This window comes from Ambystoma mexicanum, chromosome 3q (assembly GCF_040938575.1).
Source record: "Ambystoma mexicanum isolate Mex_15411 chromosome 3q, UKY_AmexF1_1, whole genome shotgun sequence".
NCBI classification, from domain to species: Eukaryota; Metazoa; Chordata; class Amphibia; order Caudata; family Ambystomatidae; genus Ambystoma; species Ambystoma mexicanum.
This window is the reverse complement of record NC_090926.1, coordinates 601,039,264-601,064,073: the sequence shown is the minus strand read 5'-3', so window position 1 is coordinate 601,064,073 and position 24,810 is coordinate 601,039,264. Positions and strand designations below refer to the sequence as shown.

At 48.8% G+C, this 24,810-nt stretch overlaps 1 protein-coding gene across 1 annotated transcript in view; it reads right to left on the bottom strand.

Annotated features, from left to right (window-relative positions):
- Positions 1–24,810, bottom strand: part of DHRS7C (dehydrogenase/reductase 7C) — a 306,673-nt gene that overhangs the window by 72,349 nt on the left and 209,514 nt on the right. Inside the window, exon 5 of the mRNA XM_069654467.1 lies at positions 13,077–13,169. Coding sequence (XP_069510568.1) covers positions 13,077–13,169 — 93 coding nt within the window. The remainder of the gene's footprint in view (positions 1–13,076; positions 13,170–24,810) is intronic.

The following is a 24,810-nucleotide window of genomic DNA, read 5'->3' as shown; positions in this document are numbered from 1 at the left end:
AGTTGTTTATTGGATGTAACTTTTATGTACAATGCTATAATTTTGTAAAGATGCGTAAGCATCAAAAACAAAATTTTGATCAATAAACTTTTAAAAAAAAAAAATACTATTTGTTGGCAGTCGCTTAGGTTATAGAATAGACACGTTGCTGAGGTGCAAGTGAACTGAATGGAGGGAAACCCTGTCACAGTATTGAATAAGATTATGGTAGCAGCACCATCAGTGGCCCAGAAGTTTTTCAGAAGTATGCACAGAAAGAGTTGAGATGGCACTCTTTTCCAGGATCTAACCCAGATTATAGGTTGATCAGTCGAGCGAGTGCCACAGTGAAAATGGGTCCATAGTGATAGGACCATGCAAGCAGGAGAGTGCTGGATACAAGGTCATAGTTGTAATGTCCCACCTATATTGTTATTATTTATTAAGAGGAACAGTCCTCTGTTCATTACAGTTAATGAGTGGGCTGCAACCCACGTGATTAAGGAGGTGGGGTTGCCACCATGTATTCAGTTCGCACCTGAATAAAGTTAGAGCTAGACGTGGCACCATTTGTCTCCTGCTTCATTTGACTCATCTCATTCCTGACTCATATGCATGCCTGCGGCGCCCCTGCTTAGCGCTGACATACTTCCAGCTTGATATCCAAGAATAGTCTTCAGAGGAAAGAATGTGATCTGTAATTTGACTGTAGGGCATCGGGTGTCGAAGGCATGTAGTCTTAAATTGTCTAAGATACCATACATCAAGGGATAGCTCAGGGCCAATGAGGTTGTCTTGGAAGCAAGACTACGCAGCGCATCACAGGTTCGATTCCCAATCCCGCATTCCCGATCCCGCACTTAGAAGCCACTGGCTGGTGTTAAGGGCGTTATAAATGAACAATAAAATAGAATACACTAGGTGGGTCAGAGAGAGTCACACCAAATGCCCCTGCAGATATCAGTTGTGCCAGAGACACCAACATTTGAATCCCTGTGTTGGTTAACAACAAATTGGGAGTGGTATACATAGCAGAGAGTTGGAATAGAGGCACTTTGGAGTGTGGATATAGGATATGCAGGATCAAAATACCTCCTTCATGTTTCCACTGAAAGAGTTCAGGTTATTGCTTAAATGTGACAAACATTGTGACTGACAGGAGGAAACGGTAAATGGAGTAAATAGTTGGGTGGGAAACCATCCAAATGATTTACACAACTAAGCTATGAGAACAGGGGAACAAAGAACAAAGAGATGGTGTTGAGCTATCATGTTGATCCAAAGGTTTTGTGTCTCTCCGGGTAGATAGCTCATGAATTAAGTTGTGGTCTCTGACACAAGGCGAATCTGACCTTCGTAAATTCAGTTCCCACAAATAAGCATACTAAGCCTTTCATCCTTTGGAGGTCAATAACTTAAGTCCCATTAGATTGTGTTATAATAACCTGTAGTATTAAGACTCAGAGTTTTGTATTGTGCGTATAAATGAGGGGGAAGACCAAGAATTGGGAATATTGGAAGCCACCTAAGACATATAAAAAGGCAAAACGTGCTCATTTGGTAGTTAGTATTAATAAAGTATTGTTGCTGAGAGCCATGGAAACACTAAGAGTTATCTGCCAAAAGCCCAAATTATGGGGTTGTGTGATTCCAAGGTGAATAGGGAGGGCTCACTCAAGCATCATCACTGCCTGTATTGCCCAGTGGCTCCTCATAATGATGGTATTTGCGCCCAGCCACACGCCCGGTGCACATTGAGTGCCCTAATGTTTGATTCCAAAAATCTAAAGAAAGAGATGATCCATGGCCTTAAGGAAGTGTTCAGTTGTCAGTTTCAAGTGTGTACAGGATGCTGGGCAGCACATGGAAAGACCAGTGCCGGAAAAGAAACACATGTGGGGAGCAGTACACAGGGTGCGGTAGGAAATGGATTACGTATAAGGGGAGCAGTTAGAGGATGAGGGGCGAGTTAATGGCTCATGCAACCAATGACTCATCAGGATCCATGTCATGAACAACTGTATTAAGAGGAATCAGTACCGAAAGTGATAGGGTATTCGGGTGTCAGCGTGTATCAAAGTAATAGGGAAAGGGTAAGTGCTCTGAGGTGTGCGTATTGATTTGAACAGATTTACCCATGAGGGATTCCGAGATGTGGAAGCATGTGAAGGGAAGTCATTATTATACTATGCATAACGTGTAAATCAATGGTTGTTCAGACAAATAGAGACCCTCATACATACATCTCCTGAAAATGACCCTTCTCAGCTCAGGATTTCTAGGAAACAGAAGATTGTAGGAGGCAAAGGAGCTTGGAGCTGGACAGACCAGGAAGAACACACATGCCAATCAACAGAGGAAGGGACCATCCGGAGAAAGTATGGAAAAGTGTATGTGGAGTTTCATGCAACACTCCAATGCAATTGATGACCGCTTTTAAGTGTGAGTTGGAGGAGTAGAGCTACGCTACATTCCAAATCCTGATGAAGAAGCCAGACATTAGGACAAGAGTGTGGGATGAGTTGGGGCTGGTGGTCAGGTTCAATCACAGCAATTCTATAAGGTTGGACTGCTGATCCTGAATATAGATGTGGGCAGTAAGAGAGGATCAAAGAACGATGGGGATGCAGGTGTAAGGGTGGAGCAAGGGTGATAAGAGACATATGCATAGTATATTCATCTTCATATAACAGTAGTGTTGGAGATATGTAAACTTGTCAAGTGCAAGCTAATAAGAAATATTGGACCAGTGATTCACAGAGGGACAGGTGCCCATTCATGTTAGCTTGACAATGCACAACTCAGAGTGGCAGCCGTGTGGCAAGGGCCTGAGAGTGTTCTGGTCCGTGTGTCCCATGAGAACGGGAAGAGGGTCTTTCTCTGAGACAGGGGTTCCAGGAGAGAAGAGAGACAGGGAAGTGCAACTTCTTGTGAGATAGTCAAGCAATGTTTACGGTTCACAAGTCCTCATGGTCAGACGAACATTTGCGTTGAACTTACACTTCGACACTTGTTACCCCATCAGGCATTTAAAGAAGTGGGGTGGTAGTGGCGCTGGCAGACAGACACACGCGCAATCCAAACACCCTTTGTCAGCTGGCCATCCTCTGGTCACTGTATGTGGTTATGTGAGAGGTCTGATCAAGTGTGACTTGGGGAACCAATCTCAGTCTCTGCTCATTCAGACACCCCAGCCATGTGTGGTGGATGGTTTGGTGCCACCTGCTCCTCCACCTGAGTAAATGTTCAGCTTGTGCTAAAGGGCTGTTATATTACTTGATCAAGGAAGTCAGGAAGATGGAGGCTGACGTTTGATGTGATCCTCTATGATCTGCCTTATCACTTGGGCCTGGGTGAACCACACTGGTGTACATAAACACCAACATATTGCTTCATCACTAGTGACACAATCTTCAGAATAGCTTATGTTGTTATATTGAACAAAGTGATTGATAAGGTCATGAAATATGAAATCATAATAAATGGTTCATCTGACAACTTTTCTACACTAGCAGCACTGCAACTTTCTAAAACTAGCTCAACATAACAGTGATTGGGTTTCACTGTAAATAACATAGGGCACCCATTGGGGAATGATGCCCTGGAAGCAGGGCCATCTTAAGCACTTTTGAGGCTCGGGGCACGGACATCTTTGGGGCCCCCCTCCACCAGACTAAAGGAATTAAGGTATATAGAATATCTTGTGCGCCCCAACCGTGTCATGATCACAATCCATAGCTTGATATGTTCCCTCACAGACATCATAATAAGCAAGGTAAACTCCCTTTTAATCTCCTATCCCTCTTCATTCCTGTTGTAATCAGAGTGATAACCAAGTAGAATTTCAAGGGCACATTAGCAGTCTACGATGAGGGTACTTGTGTTCTAGCATAGGCATAGCAAAAATGTCATCAATAGCAGCCACGTGGAAGGTAAACCGGACAAAGTATAACAGCAGGACACATATTTTATGACAAAGGTGCACACAATCTAGAATAGTCGAATGATTCAGATTAGCTGCCTCACAGACAGCAAAGGTGCTCAAGCATGGATACATGCGACCAAGGGGGAAGCAGGGAGAAAGCGACAAATACCATTGCATAGAGAGTGGATGACGATTTGAAGATACCAGGAGGGTGTCTGTATCCAGACAGACTGAGATTAAAAGTGGGACATGGTTTTCAAGCAGTGTTGCCATTAGAGCGCAAACACACCAGTGGTTGTGGTGTGCAATATATCCATGCTCACTATTATTACAGAGGAAGCAACACTATTTATAGCCAGTGAAACCATGATTGTTTCTTTTTTAAAGATCATACCCTGAGAATGAAATCACTCTGAAGGGCTGACAATTGTGAAAGGTTTAGGGACGTGCAATTTTGACAGGTGAGGAAATCCAAGATTAAATGATATACCCAGGATCACACATTGGTTAAGATCTGAAGCTGGGATTCACACCCACTGTGCAATTTCTGCACTGTACCACTTTCTATTCTAGCTCTTACCCTGAGCTAAAATAATCCCATTTTAGGAAACTGTCTAGGAATATATGCAAATCACATAAACCAATATAAACATTTTTAAAACCAAAACATTATCGAAGCATATTATGCAAAATGGGAATGAATCTAGCATTATTGTCTCCATCATCAAGTGCCCTGTGTAAGTACCAGCATACTAACTGATGTGATCTTAAAAATATTTCATACAGGTTTCTCTTTTGTATTTTATAGCTTTAAATATACACCGAATATGGGCTTTTGCAGTGGTATTTAAAAACGTGTAGAGAAACATTGTGCAATGGTATTTAAAAGCTTGCAGAAAAACCTTTGAATTGTACAAAAAAGCAAACCGTTTTGTTGTCACATAAACAATCCTCAAAATATGCTTTCCAGAAGCCTGCAGTATCTGGTCTGCTCTCTTCTGTCTAGAACTCCTTCCACTCAAATGGCCTACTGTTAGGGAGAATTCTCTGTTTAGGCTGAATTTCCTAACCTAGTGAGTCCCCCAGCAGCTTTGCTGGATTTTTGGGGTTTATTTTTTTCTCCTGCCAAGAGTGAGACTCTTTTACCCTCACTCTTGGACATGATGTGAGTGTGTTTCTTTGAATCTAGATGTGTTTAATGGGCTATGAGGTCATTTACCCCATAGGGCTTCATGTGTTTTTGTGATGTGTGTTAAACAGCACCCTCAGTGCAGTAACACAGGGGTGTCATAGTGACCCCCCAGTATAGACTCCATACCCTGGGACTGACTACTGTCTCCCAGGGCATGTAAAGTCACCATTGACTTTACTAGTCTTAAATTCTGAACAGAACCAGTACAAACCATCATATTGTGGAGGTACTGGCTGGGGCAATTCAATTGCCCCGGGGTATGTTAGTCGAGGGGGCACGTCTCCGTCCCCCCTGATCGAGTTTTGGCTGGTGGCAGTGGATACTACTTTTTATATTCAACCGCGAATATTTTCCTATGGGATTTCCCATTGTTTTAGGCTACTATCTTTATTTAATTATTTACGGTAGCCTCGAACACACCGCCGGTTTATTTAATTAATATTAATTCTCCGGTTGGTATTTTTTGGCAAAACTTGATTCTAAAATGGCGTTTGTGTTCTCTTCTGTGACTCCAACCCAAGTCGAGCCCTTTGTTCCACTTTTTGGCGGGCTTCTCCACAGAAGCCCCCAAAGTGGTGCCACTCTGTCTGGGGTACTTAGGAGGGGTGGAGGGGGATTTAGGCACCCTGGACTGAGTTGCCTAGGCAACTCAAGTCGCCCTCTGTCCTGATTGGCCCAAGTGGTGAGCCGGCCGGCTCACCACTTAGCATGTTTGAGTGACAGCTAGGCTGAGTGAATGGGGGTTTTCTGCATAAAAGCAGGGCTTTGGGGACAGGACCTAAGAATCCGACGAGGGAGAAGCTGAGCCGACCTGCCACGACACCACCACCGGTGGAGCCCTGCTGGACTGCCTCACCACTTTTCCCAACGACAGAGGAGATCTCCCGCCAGAGAGTCTTCTTCCTTTGACTGGTGGGGATAACCAGTTTCACCGTCTTTTCGCTTTCCCGATGTACCTCGTGGCCGCCTTGCCCGTGCCAAGCACCCCGGCAACCGGGATACCACGTTTTACCACGACCGCGAAACCAAGGTACCACCTTTAACCGGAAAACTCAGTGGCTGGTTTCTTCCCTGGTAGTGCAACAACCTTAATCTTTCCTCCAAGTCGAGATCTTCTCTGGACGACACCGCAACTTGCACCCACTACCAGGAACAACTGCCACCGTTGGAGGATCCTTCCCACTTAAGGTACCGTGTCCCGCCTGGCTTCCCTTGCTACCGACTGTACGGGGTAGATTTAGCCCCTGGCTTTCGAACCTGGGTTAGCCTGGGACACCCTGGCTAAACTTTTCTAAGCCTCTCTAAACTCTTTTTGAACCCTCTGCAAGACTTTCTAAGCCTAGTGTAACTGTGTGATCTTGGGCGCATTTGTGCTCTGCTCCCTCTAAGAGTGGGCCCAGCCTTTGGACTTTGGCTCACCACTGACTTTTCGCTCTCTGCCTTGCTAACAGTGTTCCTGAATCCTAGAGTGGTGTACCTCTTCATATTCTGTCTTTTTCCCTCCCTTTCTCACAAACTTATTAGAGTGCAATCTAGTTAAGTACTCACCTCTGTATGAAAATAAGTGGTGTTTTACTGTGATTTATCTGATAGGGAAAAAGGGGTGTATATACCATAATAGTAACTGTGTTTAGAATATTTTACAATTAGAGTGCTGGAGTGTTTCAACTGTGTGTTTTTAAATAAATAATTATATACTTTGATACCAAAGCTCTTGTCAGTGTTTGCTTGTATTATTGTATCTGAGTGCCTATTGAGTATACTTTGCATACTGCCTAACTCTTCTTGAGGGAAGTCTGACGGCTCAGCCACAGCTACCAGGTAAATCTGGGTGGTGCGGACTGCTACCAAGTGGGTTTACTGCCAACACCTGTAGTCTTAAATCTTTTGCAGTGTTCCCTAAGGGAACTGCACAGGTTTCTGCCTAACACTGGTGTCAGCGTGGGATTTGTATTGAGTATACACTTTAGAGTGCTTTAGGATACCTTAGTAAAACTAACCACCAAGCTTAGCACTGAAAAAGTAATCTTTCTAACATGTCAACTATGGAAACTTATAGTCAAGAGTCCCTTGCTACCAAAACTGCTGATTGTTTAAGAGTATTGTGTAAGCATAAGAACCTCCTGACTAAAGGCAAGACAATGGAGTTAATAGAAAGGTTGTTAGCTAACCAAAGTCTGGATGAGGGGTCTGAGGAACCTAACATGCCAGAAAATGTAGATAACACTATAGAAATTGATATTGATCGAAATGTTGATAATCTTGAGGAAGAGTCAGAAGAGGAGGGTGAGGCTGCTGTGACTGTCCCCCCTAGGCCTCTGTCTGCTCTACCTGCTGTACCTACTGGGCCTTTACCAAGTCCCACACTAAGTCCTCAATATCACGAATTAGAGAAAATGAAACTTGAACTAGAGTTCAAGAGACTGAATACTCTGGCTGAACAGAGACATCAGGAAATGAATCAAGAACTAAGGCTAAGGGAAATTGAGCTCAAGCATGAGCTAGAAATGAAGAAATTATCTGTCGAAAATGCTTCTCTCTCTGGCTCCTCTAGAAGTTCCAGTCCTAAAAGACCCCGGATGCCTAAAGAATTGGTTGGTATGTATGAGCCTAAGTTGGATGTGTTGGATTGGTTGTCTCTGTTTGAATATAATCATGGGCTCCAGAACATCACAGGAAATGACTTACTCACCTGGTTGTTCTCTAGGCTTCCCCCTGTTGCAACTGATGTGGTAATGGAGTTGGGGGAGGAGGATATGAAAGAGTATGAATGTGTAAAACTAGCTCTGATAGCTCGGTTTGGGAAGACCCCTTCCCAGTATTTTAAGAGGTTTAGAACCCTCAAAAAGCATGATGGTACCCCTTGGGCTACCTGGGTAAGTGAAGGGTTGAAAAACTTAGAGGGATGGATTAAGGGTTACAAAGTGAACACTCATGAAGGTATGAGGAATCTTTTTATGTTGGAGTCAATTTACGATGCCTGCTCTCCTGAGCTCAAACAGCACTTGGCTGATTCAAAGGAATTAGATTCCCGAAAGCTAGGTAAGGCTGCTGGCTTGTGGGTTGCCAACAGGGCTACTCACAAGGGTTCTGGGGTAACTCAGAAAAAGGATGAGGGGAAACAACCTAAAAAGGACTCCAAAGAGAATTCTAATACTGCAAATTCTAAAGATGGCCCCAAACAAAACCAGAAGGGTAAGCCACCAGGGAAACCACAGCAGAATAGTGTCTCCTCTGGTGCCAAACCAGAGGGAGGTCAGAACAAGCCTCCATTCCAGAAGGCATTTGGTAAATGCTTTGTTTGTGGCTCTACTGACCATGTGAAAGGAGATCCCAGATGCCAGGGTAAACCTTCAGGGATCCAACTTGCCTCCTTAGCCTTCGCTCCAGAAGAGGAAGTCCCAATGGCAAGTGGAAACTTTCTACTGCTGGCTGATGAACCCATTGGAGTCTCAGCCAGTGTTTCTTTAGTCTCTCTGGGGTTGTCTCATAGGGGGCTGCAGCCAATGCTGTCTAGGAAAGAGTTAGCTTCTTCAGGGGAAGTGAAGAACTGGGTCCTGTCCGTGAGGAGTATCCGCAATTTGGCTGGAAATAGCATGGAGTATTGTATCTGACTGTCGTGCAGAGGGTGCTTCTCCCCTGGAAAGACTATTTGCGAGGTTTGCACTGTTGGCGAGAAGTCCAGAAAGATTTGGACCTTGCCTCCGTCGTATTGTAGGTCTCATTTTTCTCTGGCTGATTTGAGAATGGTATTGTGGTCTCTGTAATTAAGGAGCTTTGCTATAATGGGGCGAGGCGCCGCCCCCGAGATTGGGCAGCTGAAAAGGACCCTGTGCGCTCATTCCACCATGAATAGTTGCGAGAAAGCCTCTTCACCGAAGAGGTCTCTGCACAGTTTCTCCACAAAGTCCTCGATCCGTGCTGGGGCTTGTTGTTCTCTTATGGGCATCAGCCTAATATTGTTACGGCGGGTGCACCCTTCTAGGTGTTCATTCTTGTTGATGACCCCTTTCATTTGTTTCTCAAGTGTTGTGACCCTGGACAACAGGGATGAGGTGTTGTCGTCCAGGTCTGAGACCCTCTGCTCTACCGTATCGAGCCTCTGGCCATGTTTGTCCATGCAATGTTGCAGAAGGTCTACTTTGGACAACAGGGCATCTATTTTGGAGTCAAGGTTGCCAATGCCAGCCTTGAGTTCAAGAAGAATTTCTCAGATGTGAAACGCTAGGGGCTGCAGGGCTTTGTCGTCTTGCTCCATGTCGGGGGGAGTTGACGTTTGGCTCAGTTGTTTCGGATTTGTTACTATGGCGCTGGTTTCAAATGTCAGTCCCCGTTAATTGCTGGAGCAGTTTGGCAGGAGACGTCTTTGTGGGATTGTTGCACGGTGGTTAGATGGAGCTGGTGGCCTCCTATGAGATCTGCATCTTGGGATGTGAGTGACTTCAAAGAAAGCTCAACAGATGTGCCGGGCTCTAAGGGCGTGACGAACAGCGAGGACAGGAGTATATTGGGATCGTTAGTAAGATTAGCAGATGCAATGCGGCTCGGCTCTTAGGGGGTGGTGTGAGATTTGGTGGCAGGTCTGTCCTTTTCTGGATATTGGTTGTATGTAGGTCTCCACAGGATCTGAACCTTCTTGGGGCTGGTGAGGCTGACTGTTGGTGCCCTATTTCCGAGGGTGGGCTCTGTGGCCGGCCGCCAGCGGGGGAGGGCCCCAGATCTTGCGTGTCCCAGGAAATATTGGCTGGGGTGTGCTAAGGTCAATGCCCTAGCGACCACTGGGGCTTGCGGGGTATGTCCAGCTCTGCCAGCAGGTTGTGGGCTCTGGTTTGTATTGAAGGGATGCTTACCGGCGTAGAAAGGCCAAACCGCAGCGACCGTCTGGATATATTTTACTTGATGGGAGGATGCTGCAGGCAATGCAGGCGGAAGGGCCGACCTCCCGCTGTCGATTTGAGGTGTTTAGGGCCGCGGGGGCACATAGCTGAACACCCCCGGTGCTCTGTCAGGCTCCCGGTCCGTAGCTCAGTTGGCGTTGTAGTTGCGTGTTCCCAAGACACGCGATATTTAGTTTGGGGGATCGCTTTTACATCTGCCGTGGCGTGGCATGTATTGAAGCAGTAGTGGCCAGCAGCTGTTAGTGCGGCGGGGGAGAGGGCATCCCCAGTCCCGGTGCCACTGTCACGTGGTTGGCTCCTCTGATCAGGGCTTCTTGGGGTCAGGAGAAAGCAGCAAGGGCGTCCCAAGGGAGAGCAGGCATTGCTCCTACGTGGTGGGCAGCAGGGCGTCCCAAGGTTTGACAGTGAATTGTTCCATCCCGTTCCGGTCCTGCAAGGGAGCGGTCCCAACCAACATCCTGGTCTGGATGCAGCACCCTAGGCGGACCACCGGGCGGGAGGTGCACGGCTCAGGTGAACAGAGGCTCCCTCTCCCCAGCCCGCCCGAGGCCAGCCGGTGTTGCTAGCAGATCTGCCTCATCTCAGGCGGGTAGTCGATACGCGGGTAGGCTCGGGCGGTCTCTAGACTGCCTCCACCCCATGTGCCACTGGTTACACAGGCCACCGCCGCCTGCCCCCATGGCTGTGTGGCCGTTAGTCTCAGCACCACCTCACATTGTTGCCAGTTGGTTTCCGCACACCCGCCTCTGGGCTCACCCTCTGGCACCCGCACCGGGTTCAGTCCAGCCGGGCGGTGCCGCCGTAGTGGGGCCCAGGGGGGCCAGTCTGTGCCGAGGTTGACGTGTGCGCTGCTCAGCGACAGCGCGGCTTCCGCCTTGAGCTGTCTCGGGACAGCTGTTTTCTTTCCCAGATTCACCCGGCGGGGCTGTTGGGCTCGCTGCCTATGGTGAACAGGCACCGGGGTCCCTCTGGGGGTCTGATTCACAAACCCTACCTGTTCAAGATGAATGAATATGCCGTGAGCACAGATGTTTCAGGATTTTGCAAGGGTCCAGCACGGATGGCTCTCTAGCGCCCTCTCTAGGGACATCTTTTTGAGGAGACATTAAAGCTAAGTCATTTTGGTGACCAGTTATAATGACAGAGGGAAGGATAATGAATCCTGCCCTCCATCATCAAGTGGGCACGGTGGCATTGTCTCTGCATCTGGCACATGGCCTCACAGTTTAGGATAATGCAACTAATATATATCACTACCAGTCGCCTGCTCACCATGACAGACCTAAGGTCTCTCCTGCCAATCTGTCATGATACGCAGCCCGCTGTCCCACTCAAAGAGATGTTCCCTGGCACAGGTGTCCTGCCTGATGCATGCTTCTCAACCACACAACCTTAGTCTGAGAAGGCCAGGTTATATGTGCAGTCTACAGGAGGGAAGCACAGGCACATAGCATCCATGCACTTCTCATTCCCCAACTCCAGAACTGCTGTAATCAAAATGCAGACCACTTCCTGGGCAGTCTGCATATTCCATCTCCCTGGGTGGCAGTGTAGCATGTTGTACATTCACTGAAGGCAGCATGTCTTGTTCTGCTCAGGAACCCAGAGGCGTAGACAGGGGTAGGGCCTGAACGGGCAAGGCCCACCCAACATCTGGTAATGTCCATTCAGCAGTGCTATGTGGGCATTTGCAGATGTTGATATCACTGCGGTGGGCCCAGCTACATTAGCTTCAGGCCCCACTTGTCAGACAATCCTGGCTACGCCTCTGCAGGAACCCCACGTTGATTGTCGCTCTGCACATTCAGTCTTGAAGAAAGAGCCGCTTCTGAAATGCAGGCAGCTGTACAGAGTGCTGTTTGATTGTATGGAGTGGTGTTTGGCTGAGTGGAGTTCTGTTTGCGCTCGGGCTGCTCTTTGTGTAAGTTGTCCCAGAACTACAGTTTTTGCCGCCAGTTTATTTAGTGTAAATATTTGTTCGAGTAGAATCATCGAAGAAGGTCATCTGTGTATTAAACTCAGAAGATGGCTCTTTCCTTGCAACGTTTCTATCACCAGTTGCATGTCTTTAACATTTTATGAGAGAACGCATTATTAACGATGTGTATACTACTAACCGCGCCTTGGCGACAACCGAGATTTATCGCATTATTTACTCAGTAAAGCGTGACATCACTATGTGTTGTTCTTTTCCCATTTCAAGCAACAGTCTAACTCCTATTTCTGCATAAAAAATTCCTGGAATTGGAAGCTCTACTGGGTATGGTAAACCATTGCAGAAGATATTTCTATTTGCAGTGACACACAGGCTGCACAGAGGGGAACTCCCAGTTTTCCAAGAATGGTGTTCACTAGTAAAATGTGTAACAGAGTGGGGTGGTCCCCTAATGAACCAAGTAAAATTCTAATTTTTGGAACCACACACTCAAATAGGAAAGGTGGCTATGGTGGACTATTTGAAATAAATATCAAAGAAAATGTACACATGTGTACAAATGGTGGACTTGTTTATTTAGTAGACCTATAGGTCTTACAAAAAATAGAAATATTTGAATTGCATAAAATCTACTTCAAAATGAAAAAGGGCCTTTGACCAACACATATGCTTACAAATGGTGGTGAACCAAAACATATAAATATATATATATATATATATATATATATATATATATATATATATATATATATATATATATATATATATATATCATTGTACTAAAGACTTATTCCATGGTGTATAACAAATAATAGAGAACATTTGAGCATATACATAACAGAGGAACATTTGCTGAATGCAATATCTGCAGAAGAATTGCCATTGGTAAAGGAAATAAAGAAAGGAAAAAATGAATGCTTGGCCGTTGTTCTGTTGTTGAGAATCTAAGTAATAACAGAAACATAGACTACATTATATGTCAACTATCCTTGTCTGGCCAAATCTAACAAGGTAAAGTAAGGCAGTGTTGTTATAAAGAGACCAAGACTTTGCAGACCATAACCATTTCATTGTGATCTGGCCTAAAGAGACACATCCCAGGTCACATTAGGAACATTTAAAAACTAGCATAGGACAGTGACTCACAGGCTGCACGGAAGGGAACTCCCAGTTTTCCTTGAATGGTGTTCACCAGTACAATTTGACCAGTTCTTCTTGAAATCATGTCGGGAAGAATAGCTGGAAAGCGAACAGAAGGACAAACATTAACTGTCCGCAGCAGTAACATTGTGTCAGCAGCAGTGAAATCGAGTAAACCAAAATAGCAATACCAGGGACGTCATTTCACCCAAATGCCAGGGGTAGTGGAAGTGACATCACATGCCCCTTATCCTCTGATTGTCATTTGACCCCACCCCATCAAGTGTCATTTTATACAAGAATGGATCACCATATCCATCGTTAATATCAGCGCGTATAGGCCCATTTACCAAATTACTGTGAATGCAAGCAGACGTCCAAGGCCAAACGATATTGATGTGTTAATATATAGCACTTACGCTAAAGTGCTTCATATAGAACAAATACACATACAATATCATCCAACCTGTGTTGGTACTCAATTATCAACCTCAGCAGGATGAAAGGCTGAGTTAACCTTGCCAGGAGCCGAACCTGCAACCTGCAGATCACACGCACATTGCGGCAGCAATCGCTCAACCCAATGAACTATCTTGACGGCTATAGCTATCAGAAATCCAGTCACTCCAGAAATAAAGAGCCACATGCTGCTGGCCCAAAGAGCCACATGCTGCTGGCCACAGTGCAGGGTCCTCTTTTTAATAAAAGATTTTATTTTTTTAGGGGTCGCAAGGGAGACCACATTTTCAACCCCTGGCAATCACTAAATGACATCCCTCAGCAATACCTTTACTCCTGACATCTCAAGGAGATCTGTTTTCGAAAGAATGATTGACAAAAAGTCAAATACACAGTTCGGATTTGCAAGTGCCTGTATTGTTATGTGTCTTGCAATCCCCAAACTAATAGACAATCAAAGGACAATGTGCTTCTGAAAAAACATCTCTGACAATAAGTTAGACTGACTATGGTTCACGCAAAAAACATATCAGGAAATGGGCAAAGAGCTAAACGGTTCCGAAAAATAGGGGTTGGGAAACGTGTCATCAAGGACGAGGAAAACTAAAATATAAACCTAGCAAAAATGTGCCAAAATGGAGTCAACAAAGACTTTGTTTAAAACGATGATTGCACACGGATCCTGTCTAAAGAAATCTCAGGAAATCGAGATTTACAGGGTAATTCATAGATTTCAGCGCAGAGGCAGCGCACATGAGCAGCGTAGAGAGGCAGCGTGCACCAGCCGTGTGCACTAAACAGCATTCTGGTGCACTGCGTATTCATGGAATATCAAAGCCATTTTGAGGGCTGGCGCAGAGAACATCCCGCAGCACCAGTTACACCCCGAAAAACGCCCCTGGCCCAAGGATAAGGCATTGAAATCCCCAATGCAGCGCAAAGGGCCGCGCTAACCCTGCAGCAGTTCACAGGGCCGGTACAGTATATTTGGGGGGTGCGCGGGAAGTTTCACATGCGATAGGCCTTGGCCGAGCGGGGTACGCAGATTCTGAGGGCTGCGCGCAAAGTTATACACGCGATAGGCCTTGGCCGATCGCGGTACGTGTATCTTGGGGGTGCGCGGGAAGTTATACACGCGATAGGCCTTGGCTGAGCGGGGTACTTGTATTCTGAGGGCTGCGCAGGAAGTTATACACGCGATAGGGCTTGGGCAAGCGGGGTACGTGTATTCTGAGGGGTGCGTGGGAAGTCATACAAGCGATAGGCCTTGTCCGAGTGGGGTACGTGTATTCTGGGGGGTGCGCGGGAAGTTATACACGTGATACGCCTTGGCCGAGTGGGGTACGTGCATCTTGGGGGTGCACAGGAAGTTATACACACGATAGGCCTTGGCCGAGCAGGGTACGTGTATTCTGAGGGCTGCGCTGGAAGTTATACACGCGATATGGCTTGTGCGAGCGGGGTACGTGTATTCTGAGGGGTGCGCGGGAAGTCATACACGCGATAGGCCTTGGCCGAGCGGGGTAGGTGTATTCTGAGGGGTGCGCGGGAAGTTAGGCCTTGGCCGAGCGGGGTACGTGTATCTTGGGGGTGCGCAGGAAGTTATACACGTGATAGGCCTTGGCCGAGCGAGGTGCGTGTATTCTGAGGGCTGCGCGGGAAGTTATACACACGATGGGCTTGGCCGAGCGGGGTACGTGTATTCTGAGGGGTGCGTGGGGAGTATCACACAGGATTATGCTGGGTGAGCAGGGTACGTGTATTCCTAGGGTGCACCAACACGAATTGGCAGTGTGTGTCCTCCCAGGTGTGCACTCTCCCCCCTCCCCAGGCCCTGCAGACAGCCCACAACATAGGGGACTACCCTGCACCCCTGGCCATGCCCCCCAGCCAGCCCACATATCACCATGCACAAGTGAGCACCCACACATGTCCCCCTGCATCACCACCCACCCAGCAGTGACAGGCACCTGCCAGCAGGCCCCCGACTCATGTACCCCTGCACCCCCACCCACCCAGCAGTGACAGGCACCTGCCAGCAGGCCCGACTCATGTCCCCCTGCACCCCCACCCACCCAGCAGTGACAGGCACCTGCCAGCAGGCCCCGACTCATGTCCCCCTGCTGCCCCACTCACCCAGCAGTGACAGGCACCTGCCAGCAGGCCCCGACTCATGTCCCCCCAACAAGTCATCATGATCCACAATCATGGGCCTTATGGCCACCCAAAGCCCACTGCACACCACCCCTGTCCAAAGAGCCAACCAAGTATTCCATCCACCCCACATTGAAATGCCCATTACATGACACAACCCAAATGGCAAGTATGTACATCAACACATGTCCGCCACACACACACAATGGGTGGCAGTGCATGTGTCCAATGAGAGAATACAACAAATTGAAGTACAAAACAAAAATGTATTGAACACAAAATGAAGGGAATTAAAAAGGCAGCATGTCCCAAAATTAATAAAATATATGAAATCAGAATCCAAATAAATCCAAATGAAGATGTGTCCAAAGTCTCGGTCCAACAAAGCAAATCCAAAGGGAAAGAAATAAGTAAAATCCATTGCTCCATGGTCAAATAAAAAAAGTAATGATGAAAAATCCACTGTTCAACTATATACAAATAACAAATCCAGGGTCCATGAGCCCAACTATTGAAATGAAACCTACAAAAAAGACTAGCTAATAAAGAACTATCTACAAAAAGGTGGGGCATAGTCCAAGCGCCCCAAATGAAAGAAAAACATAAATGAAACCTAACACTAAATAACTATATACAATGGCGGCGGGCAAATCCTACGGCTCACTTGTCGATTTCCCAGGCCAGGACTTCATCGAACTCCTCTTCTATGTCCTGGAGGCGGGCCTGTCCATGGCCCCGAGATTTCACAGGGATAACGCCATGTCCACCTCCAACTCCCTGCGAATTGCCTTGAGGCACTCGGCCCGCCTCAGCGCCCTGCGCATGGAGTTCTCCACCCTGACCATAGTGAGCCGTGCCTCTTCTGCCCGCCGCTCCGTATCTATGTGCTGGCCCAACCGCTGCCACACGGAAGACACTCCCAATCCAGGGTCCTCCTGTGCTCTGGCCGATGCCTGCCCCTCTGATGTTGATGACCCCGAGCCATCATCGCTCCCACCTTGAGCCTGCTGCTGTGCCTGTGCCCTGGCTCTTGATGCCTGCCCGTCCTCCTCCTGCTGGGGTGCAGTTGTTGGTGTGGCCACCCCTGCTGGACCTCTGACTCCCGACTGGCAGGCATGTGTCCTCCACCAGCCTGGCTGCTGGGTCAGAGGCAGCTCCACAGGGTACCCAGGTGATATATGGGTCGGAAGATGGCACAGAGGACGACTGGCACATAGGAGGTTCAGGTGAGGAGGGGGTCGGAAGAAGGTCCAGCAGACAGAGGAATCCAGCACTGGCGACACGTCCCAGTAGGTCAACGCGGTCAAAGAGGCATCCGAGATGACGTGCAGTGTCTTCACGAAAACACTGCAGGTCATCTTGCATGCCCCGTTGACGCAACGCCACCCCAGCCAGGACAGGCTAAACACAGTCCCGGATTGCCACATCCGCAGGGAGCGGAAGGCCAGCTGTTGTGTGCTCATCCCCTCCCTGAGAATGGGTCTAGACGTAGGCATCCCTGCTGGTGCGGGATGATGCTGTCACAGAATCGGGGACAGGATTACACACAGGCACCTCCGCGGCAACCTGTGCTGCCTCCTGTCCCTGCCCCTGGACTGCACCATTAGCACCAGTGGAATCCCCCCCTCCAGACCCCGTGTCTGTCCCTTCCACGGCCTCCTCCTCAACCAAACCCTCCACCAACCTGGATGACTTCGTGCCATCTTCCTCCATCGGACCCTGTGGGGTCTCAGCTCCCCCTTCTGCTGTCGAGAAGTCCACCTCTGACCTCCTCCTCTTGGACCTACCCTCGGCAGCTGTGGCCACAGACACGGCACCAGACTCCTCACTCCCCGACGAGATGACAACCTGGGAGGGGAGCTGGGCCTTGTGTCTCCAGCTGGTGGTGAGATCCCTGCTGCTTTGCTCCACAGCACCGTCTCTGCCCTCTTCATCAGTTGATGCTGCAGACAGGGAGAGATAGAACACAGGCATCAGGGCATTGTACAATGGTCTGATAAACACATGACAGTTGTACATGAGTGGCAGTGTCAAACTTCAGACATGGCATCACACTCCCCAACACACATGTCATTTCAACTCACACACATGAGCAAATCAACAGGAATGTTGCACCAGGCAGCACCATCCATACACAAACAACAACATGAGCAGCCGAAGGTGAGCCTCACGTCTCATGCAACATGGGGAGTGCAGTACACATGCACACACGCCACCAGACATACATGCATCTGTACATCTCACCACCTGTCGCAGTGATAACATCGCCATCCATGTCACATCTGGCAATCAGCCTCCTACATGTCAGTGTCACATGCATCCATGGTGTATCACAGTTGCACACTTGTCAAATAGACACACATGCACATGTACATAGTGCAGATACATGCAGGTGGAAGCACCATCCATGTGTGACACAACCATGCCACTGTACATACACAGAAATTTAAAAATGTGTGCACCCACACCTGCATTTGAGCAGCATGCTTACCAACACATACACCATCGATGTGTCTCACACATGAGAGGACTCACATGCGGCAGGCTCATTTCTCTGTACAGACACATGCAAACATGGACCTACACATACATATGTACAACCTGCACACTCCTGCCACACCTCAACATGCACAGCGTCCAATCAGTACGCATGTACACTTACCGTTCGACTCCAGATGGGTCTGCCTCTCAAGGATCTGGAGGTGGAGCACTGGCCGTATACATTCCAGGACGATCATCTGGTTGTTGGTTAGGCGGACCCGGCACCCCTTGGCATCCGCTGCCTTCAAGAGGCACCGGGCCTTGTTGAGGGTCCTGGACCTGAAGTCCTCCCAGCGCTTCCAGACGTGTTGAATGTCACGGACTGCCACCCCTTCCACATTGATGGCAGTCACAATGTCCATCCAGATCCTCTTCCGTCCTTCATTGTCAGCGTGCGAACTTCCAAAGAGGGCATCATACTGCCTCAGGACTTGCTCCACCAGGATAAAATCTTCACTGGCACTGGAGCTGGTAGCCCTCTGCCTCTCTGGCTGGGGGTTGCCAGTGGTGCCAGATGGTGTGGTATCCAACATGGCAACCCCAGAGGGAGGTGTGGGTGGGCAACTGAGTCCTGGGGCTGGGCTGTGGAGCGATGGTATACCAGTCGGAAGTCTTCTGTTCCAGCAGGGGTGGTCACAGCAACTGCACCCCTGCAGATGGCTGACGTGCAGGCACCAAACAGCAGGGCACGTGGGCAGTAGGCAGGCAGGCAGCAGCAGATGGCAGGTGGGAGCGTGCTCGGGCCTCTGGGGGGCAGGAAAATGGCCTTCTGGGCAAAAGTGTGCTCTTCCGTGTGTTGTTGCATAGCCAGCTTGATACAGAGTTATTTGGCACGTGAAAAAACTGCACGTCTGTGTGTAATTCGAGGAAAGGCCCTTAGCGCGTAAGCGCGTCTGTGACGTGACGCGCCAGGGCGTTTCCCTCAACACGTGTGCATGTTGATTGTACACGTGCAAAAACTGCACATCCGGGTGTCACTGCGTGCAATTGGAGGAAAGGGCCTTAGCGCGTACGCGCGTAAGTGACGTTGCACGTGTGGGCTGGGTTAAAAGGTACGCGTTGGATGCCATTTTCTTGTACGTGCTTTTTGTGGAGAGTGAGCAGGTGATTCTTGTACTTCTTGTCGGTTCACACACGATTACTTCACAACGGTTCCAGTTCGTACTCCCTGTATACTCAGACAGCGTTCAATTCTTCGTTTGGCGGGGGTGTTGCCAACGTGCACACGTGCGTCTTTTTCACATTATTTTACCAGGCAGACGGTGAGTCGTGCACGTATTTTTCAACTGTGGTTGTCCCCGTGGGTCGCGTACCCGTAGGCTGCGTGTACCACGTGTACGCTTATTTTTGTCTTTCTGGGTGCCACAGCGTAGTGCGGGTTCTTCATTCCACGCATGTGGTCTACCAGGGGTTGCGTGCACATTAAATATTGTTTTCGGGGTGCCTGTGCGTTGCGTGACCCCTCATCTTCCCCCAGGGGTCACAGACAGCCTTGCTAGAGCACAAGGGTACGTATTCCATCTAGTACCCTACCCCTTTCACCCCAATTGCCCAGGACAATTGTTTACTGCAACTCCCATATGCACAACAACATCAGTGCCATGGTTGGGAGGCAACCAAGAAGTAAGGGAGGCAAAGGTGGCCGACCTCAAAGAGGTGGGCGCGGTAGGGGACATGGCCAGGATGTGCAGGGTGGCCCACGAGCCAGTGTGTGGAGGACCAATCAGGGACACCTATGCCCCCCCCATGGTTCAGGGAGATGTAGCTGACACCATCCCAGCTCAGGCCTTGTTAAACCGGCCCATATTGTCAACCGAACCGGCACAGGATGACTCCCAGGCTGACTTCCGTGTCACCAAGTCTAAGCCACGTGTGGCGGTGAAAGTTGCTGTCACCAGGCCACGTGGACCTGGGGCAGCAATGTCATCTGCTGCCCCAAGTAACCAGGGTGAGGAGGCTGCAGGGGCAGCTGCAGCCCAATCCACCCCAGCTCCGAAAGTCCCAGCCGGGACAGTGTTGGTCCAAGTCCATCACAACGACGTTTGTACTGCCAACATCACCCAGCAGCCAATGCCTGTAGTGAGACCTTTGGTCATTGTGCCTTTGGCTACTTCCAGTGCCCAGTCCACCTGCGCGTCTGCCCCTACCAACCAGAGCGGCGTAAGCCACTCAGGGACCGCACCACCTCCAAGAGGAAGAAGGGTGCTCTTGCAGTACAGGCTGGGACCCCAGACACGGCTGCCCACTCTGGCACTTCAAGGAAGCCTAGTTTCAATGATGCCGAACTAGATGCACTTGTGGGCTATGTGTCGGTCCATGGCCGCGAAATGGTGGTAACTGCAGGGTGCAAGACTACGACTGCTCAACGTAGGTCCCACTGGCAGACCATCGCGGACCACATTAGTTCCCTTGGATTTGTGAAGCGCACAGCTGATGATTGCTGTAAGCGATGGAATGACCTGAAACGCAAAGCAAACAACAAGCTGGCTTCAAATCATGCCTCTAATCTGGTGACTGGTGGTAGGTCTCCACCAGAGGAGGAACAACTCACTGAACATGAGTCTGTCACTGGAGCATTCATCACAGAGAATCAGATCCAAGGTGTGGTAGACCTAACAGATCTTGAAGCAATGTCCGGTGAGTGACCATGCAGGTGTGTACAATCCATGTGTATGGTGCTTGGGTGATGTGTTCTGATTGAGTGCCAGGTGAGGCTGTGTAGTCATGAGTGCTATGGGTCACCCATGTGGTCCATCAAAACCATTCCCCAGACTTGTGTTTCCGTTTCACAGTATCCCTTCTGACCACAGTTCACTTTTTGCACATGATTACTGCACTTGGCCTTCAGTTGTCCTCTTGCCACAACATTCTTAATACTGTTTTCCTGTTTATTATGCCTGATTTATTAAATTTTTAGCATTTTTACCACACATTTTTGTGGCCTATTGTCCCAAATGTGACATACTTCAATCATAGATTACACCGCAGAATGGGCCACATTTCTTGATTTATTATGGGAAATATTTGAACAGTCAGGCTGATTGAGTAATGTGCACCTACACATGGCCTGCACACAATCATTTTGGGGCCCAGTTTGAATGTTGAACATGACAATTGTATCCTCTCATGTTGAAGTGACCAACTATTGATGTATCCATGTGCCTGCCATCACTGCATCAGTGAACACTGGATTTGTTGCAGTGTGTTGCACATGCGTGTTTTGTCACACTATTTTGCATGTTTTATTTCATGATGTCCATCTCACATGGATGGGTGGCAGTACTGATTTGCTACCATCTGGGTATCCTTGTCAAATCTGTTATGGCTATGCTACGTGCCATCTGTGTGCTGGCATGTGTCATGTATGTGGATTGTCCATGCCACTCACAGGCTAATGTGTGATGTCAGTGCTTTCCAGCATGCAGCACATGTGTTGGTTTTCCATCTTGGAGTCCTCAGTGTCTGCTTTTTGCCTCCCCTTCCAACTCATTGACAGTGCATGCATGCCAGAGTTATTGTCATGTGTGACATGTGTCATTTATGTACTGGATGTCTGCCTCGTCATGCCTATGTGTGTGGGCTATGGTGCTCATGCCAGTTTTCATTACTCTTCTTTTATGTTTTTGCAGGTGATGAGGCACTTAATGCTGTTGAGGAGGAGGAGATGGCACAGAGCCAGGAGGACTCACAGCCACAACCAGGCACCAGTGGAGGACGTGGGGTGGTGGTGGGTGAAAACCCATTACTCCTACAGACCATACTTTCCACGGGTGTCTCTGGGTACACCTCCGGAGACCTCTATGAATCAGGTGCTGAATCGGACATTGAGATGTATGTGCCGTCGCAGGTGAGTGTTTCTGGCAGGGATGCTGTTCTGTCCAACCCACCTGCACCAGGGGTAGACCCCTTTATGGGGCATTCAGTGTTTGAAATTTCACCTGTGGCGGTTACGGATGCAGGGTCACACTCCACAATATTTGCTCCTGATCCTGGGGCAGCAGATCAAAGGAGGAATGCAGTCCTGCAGCATCAGGCAGTGCCAGCACAGCAAGGTGCACATCACCTTGCCCTAAACAGGTGTGGTGCCCGCCAACGCAGTGGCCGTACGCCACCAGGCAATACTGTGTGGGTGAACTCCATCTACACTATAGCAGCACAACCGGGGGCATCGTGTGAAATGATGGCTCAGGCAATGGATTGGGTGGCCACTTCCATTCTCCCCCCTGAAAGGCAGATGGAGCTCCAGCAGCAGGCAACAGAGTCCATTTGCCACTCACACAGGGAGGATATGTTGGCGTCTGACAGGGAGCGACGGGCTGGACTGGAGACTCTGCGCACAGCCATATCTGTAGAGTCACAGGCCCACAGGGAAGCCCTGAGGTTAGAACACAGCTCCCTCAGAAAAACTGTGGGTGAACTTGAGGTGTCCCGGAGTACAAGGTCAGAACAGCAGCTGGAGCAACTGACACGCACACTCTCAGCTGAGCTCCAGGTAACCCGTCAGGAGATCTGGGCATCACGTGAGGCCATGCAGGCAGAAATGCGTGCTACCCATGAGGTGCTGCATGGGGATCTCCGTACCATCATCCTGCAGAACCAAACCTTTCAGACCCGCATGCTTGCTGCCATGGAGGAGCATGTCAGGGATTTGCGTGGTCTGCCTCCCATATCACGCCCACCTTCTAATGTACCACCAGAGGGTGATGACAGCGACAGCAGTTCTCCCACTGTAGCGTAGCCGTGCAGGCCATGAGCCCATAGAGGTATTTTTGTTTTTTCTCAACATCCACGCATGTGGGTGTTGGGGTGCACCCTGTACCTCGTCCTTCCTGGCTGCCCCCTGCCCCTGGTCCAAACATGGGCATTTTTTTTTTAAACAGTGTGTTGCTTTTTGTGGCTCCTGTGGGCATCCACTGTGTATTCCAGCTGGGCACATGCAGGCTTGTCCTGTCTTTGGGTTAGATGTTGGGTTCCTGACACACACACCCCTTCTGCTTCCCCTTTCCATGGGCTTGCAAAGGTTGTGACCAAGTGACAGTAACTTACACAGTGACATTGGGCTACCATAAGTTGTGTGGACAGTCTGTAGTCAAAACTGTCTATACATCCCTAGTGGGTATTGTTGTAGAAATCTCCACTGCATGGTGGATTTATGTATGGTTCTACATCCATGACTTTTTCCTTATATACATGTACCTTCTTCATGTCTTAACAAGCCTGTCTACTTTGCAGATGCAGTTCATGTTGTATGCAGTACACTGAAACATTTGCCTACCACCAACACTCTGCAGTTGGAAGGGGTCGATGTGCTGCCTTAGTGAGGTTGTGACACTTGCACTTCTTTGATTTTTAATTCTCATATATTGCCACTGTTTGAACATGTACTGATGTTTTCTCTTGCTGGTAAGTATTTGTTCATGTGTGTTGTTTTTTTATTCATTATTGAGAGCAAATTGTCTGTGGCCTGTTTCCATTTAGGACAGTGAATCTGCGACACTTGTGTCATGTGTTGTGCATTCATTTGGTTGCTTTCACATTGCATGCCATGCCATGGTGTGTTGGGGAGGTGTTGGGTGACCAGCCACTATTTTGATGTGGTATTTTGCAGGGGGGTAGTCATTCATGCTGCATGAATTTGTGCCTTTTTGGGACACAGCATTGGGTTTCTTTGAGTAGCTAGGGATGCACACAATGTAGGACTTCCAGGTGAACAATCTCAGGCTGGTATGGTTGTGACAGTTGACTGTCCCTTTTGTCATCCTCATTGATTGTGAGCTGGTATGTGCCAGGCCTGTGTGCACTCCGCAGCGGTGGCATTTTAGAGAAGTAATTTGCCACAAGCTGAGTCCGGGCTGCCTCACCACGTGCTCTTTCACCTCCCATGCGCAGCGGCCGTGCATGTGGTTGGGGATGTGGGGGAACCACCATGTCCACCGGCACACCCTGCCGGGTTGCAACGTTGTGAAGGACACATGCTGCCACTATGATCCTGCACACTACTGGGGGCGCATATAGCAGCTGCACACCACAGCGGTCAAGACAGCGAAAGCATGACTTGAGCACTCCGAATGTGCGCTCCACTATGCCCCGGGTTGCAATATGGGCTGTGTTGTATCTTACCTCGGGTGGTGCGGTGACGTTCCGAATTGGCATCATCATGTAGGTGCTCAGAGGGTAGGCACTGTCCCCTGGGGAGGTGATAATGGTTGTCATTAGTGGGGTTTTCCCATTTCTCAGTTTCTGACATGCATGCATGTGCAGAGGCATTTATACTCACCAATTAGCCATGTGTCGCCATGCCGGTCAGCTTCCAGGTCCTGGTTTAGGGGTGACATTCTGAATATGAAACTATCATGGCTGGACCCTGGATAGTTGGCATATACTGAGGTGATGATTCCCTTGGCATCACATACAACCTGCACGTTGATGGAATGCCAGTGCTTGCGGTTCCGATAGATATGCTCAGTGGCCCTGGGTGGACGTAGAGCCATATGGGTGCAATCAATGACACCTAGGACTTTGGGGAAGTGTGCCACCCCGTAAAATTGCTGGACAACAGCCTGCCTTTCTGCATGTGTTCTGGGCA